We start from the raw sequence: 3,643 nt of genomic DNA, 5'->3' as shown, positions 1-3,643 counted from the left end.
ACATGAAACCAATAAGAAAAATGTTCTCACCTTGGACATTTTTTCTTTCATAAGTAAATTATAAATAAATTTTGATGAAACATATATAAAATCTTTAAAATTGTTTATGAATATAATGTATTATGTATGTATAATAATAAAATTTATGTATATAACTTGTTGGTTCGGTTTGATTATTTCTTCGATTTTTTTCGAACAAAACCATAACCAAACCAAATACTATCGGTTCTTAACAATCTAAAACCAAACCAAACCAAACCAAAACCCAAATTAAATCGGTTTGATTTGGTTTTTCGATTTGGATCAGTTTTTATCCAAACCATGAACACCCCTACCTACAGGTGGCCACGTGATAGAGTGCAAATGTAGCTCTGCTCCGCCACGCTTTAAGAGTGTTGTTGGCTTCCTCCAGGTTTAAAAGTTTCAATCCTGACTCCAGATCCTCCATTTTGCCTAGTCCTTTTTGTTGGCTGAAATAACATTACTTAATAACATTTCGCCTTTTTTGTTGCCTTACATGTTTTTGTAATTATGTTGCTTGTGGAAAACTTTATGATGTAGCCTTTCCTTGCCCCCTATCACCTTAACGGTGATATTCTCAAGTACAGACATATCAGTTTATCGTTGTTGATGATTCTCTTCCCCAGTCTCCATGCTATTAAAACTTGTGAATGTGCAATTCTCTATGTCAATAACCATGTTTGCCAAATGATCTGCTAATTTATTTCCTTTTATTAGAATGTGTTGGAAATTGAATTGCTTCTCTTGTAAACATGCTCTAATTTCTGTCGATATATCTGCAATTACTCATGGACATGCCCACTTTCCTTCTAGCACTTTGTACCTTAACATTGAGTTGGTCGGGATAAGAATTTGTCTGTGTCGTGATTGTTTGCAATGCTTGCATGCCTCTAATATAGCTTTAACTTCTGCGACTGTATTGGTAGTGTTATGTATGCTTGCTCCTTCCGCATATTCAATATCACCCTTATCATTCCTCAAACAAAAGGCATAGGAACTGAGACCCGAATTTCCCTGAGAAGCTTCATCCGTATTGTATTACACCCACCCATTTAGTGGGAATTCTCATAGGACTCTCTTTGCCCTTATTTTAGGTTTGTAATTTGTCAATTCAATCAACATATCAATCCAATTAACAGGACATGACATGCGAGATTTCTTTAGTCTTACCAACATATACATATTTCTAGTGATATTGTGAATTATTCGTGCTATTGATATCTTCTCCCCTTTATGTTTCCTGTTTCTCTTTCTCCATAATTCTCATATTACAAAGTTGGGTAAAGCTCTAAAGAAAAGTCTCATATTCTTCCCAACATCTATTCCCTACAATAGCATTATAACTTCCCTTAATTGAAGTCCCTCCATGTTTAGACCAGCAAAAGAGCAAAAATAGGACCAGATCCTGTTAACTTAATCAGATTATAGAAACATATAAGCTAGTGACTCTTGTTTAGGACTTCCACAATACCATCATTTGGATGACCCCTCTAAACCCATCAAAATATGCGAAGAAGAAAGGGGCATAAAAGTATATAACCAATCTACCATTCTGTACAATTTATTCACATTAGTCGAGCGATTTGTGTATTAAGGAAATGCACGTTTTTGAGACCTTAGCCAGAATGCATAGATTAGTTAACCTATGAGCATGAGAAAGCATGATGCCGCTATCCATATACATTAAAACTAATTTTAACTATTTATAGTAATACAATGTTCGAAAGGGTAGGTAGATGAACCCCTAAATCTCTAGCTCCACCTTTAGTACAAGAATAAAAAAAAATGACAAAAAGTAAATATAACCTTAATATGATAAAACATGGATAAATATGATCTTTTTCCGATAAAAAAGAATAAATGAAAAGAGGATAAGCAAAGCTAAACCGCTCATTTGCAGTCAAAGAGAGCACCCAAATGCAAATTTTAGCGCCAAGAAAGCAATGCTCTCTTTTGCTTTACTCCATGTTCATCCTTCTTCTTCACCAAACCCACAGTTCCATTTACCCCACCAAAATCAAATTCCCCCAATTCAATCACTCCACTTTTCGCCCTTTACTGTAATACCCACTAAATTGCTGAGTAAACCCTCCTCCTTCCGCTTATCATCTTCGGTATCGTCTTCTTCTTTGATTGCTGATGACTTTCAGGTGGAATTGGGTCGGTTATTGTCTTTGTTGCCGGAGGAAATGCGGCGAGGAGTTAGCGAACACCCGGAGTTTTCCAATTTAATTGAGGTGGTTATGGACTTGGGTCGTAAGCCACTTGCTCGCTTCCCTTCTGGAGATTTCATCTTGTCCGATCAACCGATTACTTTGGATGATCTTCAACAAGCTACCTCGCAGGTTAGAATTAATTAAATATAGCACCCATTTCAGCTTGAGATATATACATGAGCAGAGGTAGCCTCGGGTATCAGAAGGGGATTCGAAACCCTTCATTGAAAAATTACACTATATATATAAAATTATAGTAAATGTTGAATTTTTTTTAGTAAGAATTCTAACTCTACCACTTATTCTATATACATGGTTATAGAAAATGTTGAAGGAACTTAGTGAAAATTTTGACTCTACCACTTACTATATACATGGTTATAGAATAGGCATAATACATAAACATACCGTTAACTTGGCTTCATCGAACAAGTATGACTTTTAACTTTGGGTGTGCACAACTAGACACTTAAACTTGTATAAATTGAATAAATAGACACATTCGTTCTAAATGATGTCCTACGTGGCAATTTTGTATCCTATGTGGCATCCTATGTGTATTATGCCACGTAGGACATATTTGTCTACTTGTTCAATTCTATACACGTTTAAAACCAAGTTAAAGAGTATATTTATGTATTATATGTTGAATGATCTTCGTGAAAGTTCTGACTCTACCACTAACTATATACAAGGTTATAGTAAATGTTGAATTCCTTTAGTGAAGATTCTGGGTCCCCCAATTACTATATACGTGGTTATAGTATATGTTGAATCCGTTTAGTGAAATTTCTGGCTCTACCACTTACTCCCTCCGTTTCACAAAGAATGACCTGGTTTGACTTGGCACGGAGTTTAAGTAAATAAAAAAGACTTTTGAATCTTGTGGTCCTAAATTAAAGTTAAGTCAAATGTACAAAATTGTCCTTAATCTTGAGGTCTTAAACATGCCACGTGGAAAGCAAAAAGTAAATTGTTATCAAAAAAGGAAAGAGGTCATTCTTTTTGAAACTGACTAAAAAGGAAAGGAGGTCATTCTTTGTGAAACGGAGGGAGTATTATATACAAGGTTATAGTAAATGTTCAATCCATTTAGTGAAAATTCTGACTCTACCACTTACTATATACAAGGTTATAGTAAATATTCAATGCGCTTAGTGAAAATTCTGGGTCCACCACTTACTATATACAAGGTTATAATAGATGTTGAATATTCTTAGTGAAAAATCTGGCTCCAACACTTACTATGTAATACTCACGCTGTCTCAATTTATGTGATGCACTTTTAACTGGAAGTTTAAGGAAGAAAGAAAGACAAGACTTTTGAATTGTGGTATATAACAAACCATAAATATTTGTATGACTATAAATATATATATATATATATATTATATATATATATATAT

At 34.3% G+C, this 3,643-nt stretch overlaps 1 protein-coding gene across 3 annotated transcripts in view; it reads left to right on the top strand.

The window, feature by feature from the left end:
• The window catches only part of LOC102578475 (uncharacterized protein ycf45), a 26,999-nt gene that overhangs the window by 1,331 nt on the left and 22,025 nt on the right, over window positions 1-3,643 (top strand). For 2 of the 3 annotated variants that reach the window (XM_015314186.1, XM_015314187.1), the window contains exon 2: window positions 2,172-2,366. In XM_015314186.1, the coding sequence (XP_015169672.1) occupies window positions 2,211-2,366 (156 nt within the window). In that variant the 5' untranslated portion in view covers window positions 2,172-2,210. Of the gene's footprint in view, window positions 1-1,738; window positions 2,367-3,643 lie in introns of those variants that run through there. The other variant, XM_006358890.2, reaches the window with a different exon arrangement.

The sequence above is a fragment of the Solanum tuberosum genome, unplaced genomic scaffold (genome assembly GCF_000226075.1).
Source record: "Solanum tuberosum cultivar DM 1-3 516 R44 unplaced genomic scaffold, SolTub_3.0 scf00283, whole genome shotgun sequence".
In the NCBI taxonomy this organism is placed as follows: Eukaryota; Viridiplantae; Streptophyta; class Magnoliopsida; order Solanales; family Solanaceae; genus Solanum; species Solanum tuberosum.
Note: the sequence above shows the minus strand (reverse complement) of the source record. Positions and strands in the feature narration are given on the sequence as shown.